Below are 435 nucleotides of genomic sequence, written 5' to 3' on the forward strand. Positions count from 1 at the left end.
GGAGCGGTGCCCCCGCGGAGGGATGCGCGGGGCGGGGCGAGGATGCGCGGTGCCCCGCGTGGGGTGCGCGGCCCCGGGGGCGAGGATGCGCGGCGCCGAGCGGTCCCGTCCCCTCCCTCCTCACCCTCCGCGGAGGGATGCGCGTCCCGGGACTCACCGCCAGAGTTTGCCCAGGGTCTTGCTGAGCTCGGCGTTGTGCAGATGCGGGTACTGGTCGGCCAGCTTCCTGCGGGCGGCCTGCGCCCACACCATGAAGGCGTTCATGGGTCGCTTGACGTGCGGCTTGGCCTTGAGCGATCCGTTGCCGCGGACGGGCATGGGCACCAGGCTCCAGTCGTAGCCCTTCAGCACCTGCGAGACGGCGTCGCGGATGCAGGCGGGGAACCGCTCGTCCACCTCGGCCGCGTCCACCTTAGCGCCCAGCGCAGCGGCGGC

The 435-nt window shown here is 73.8% G+C and overlaps 1 protein-coding gene across 1 annotated transcript in view; it reads right to left on the minus strand.

The window, feature by feature from the left end:
• The window catches only part of SOX8 (SRY (sex determining region Y)-box 8), a gene marked incomplete at its 5' end in the record, with an annotated part of 19,198 nt that extends 18,763 nt beyond the window's left edge, over positions 1–435 (minus strand). The window contains one exon of the mRNA XM_009888556.1: positions 158–435. Coding sequence (XP_009886858.1) covers positions 158–435 — 278 coding nt within the window. The remainder of the gene's footprint in view (positions 1–157) is intronic.

Source organism: Charadrius vociferus, unplaced genomic scaffold, assembly GCF_000708025.1.
Source record: "Charadrius vociferus isolate BGI_N301 unplaced genomic scaffold, ASM70802v2 scaffold27, whole genome shotgun sequence".
NCBI lineage: Eukaryota > Metazoa > Chordata > Aves > Charadriiformes > Charadriidae > Charadrius > Charadrius vociferus.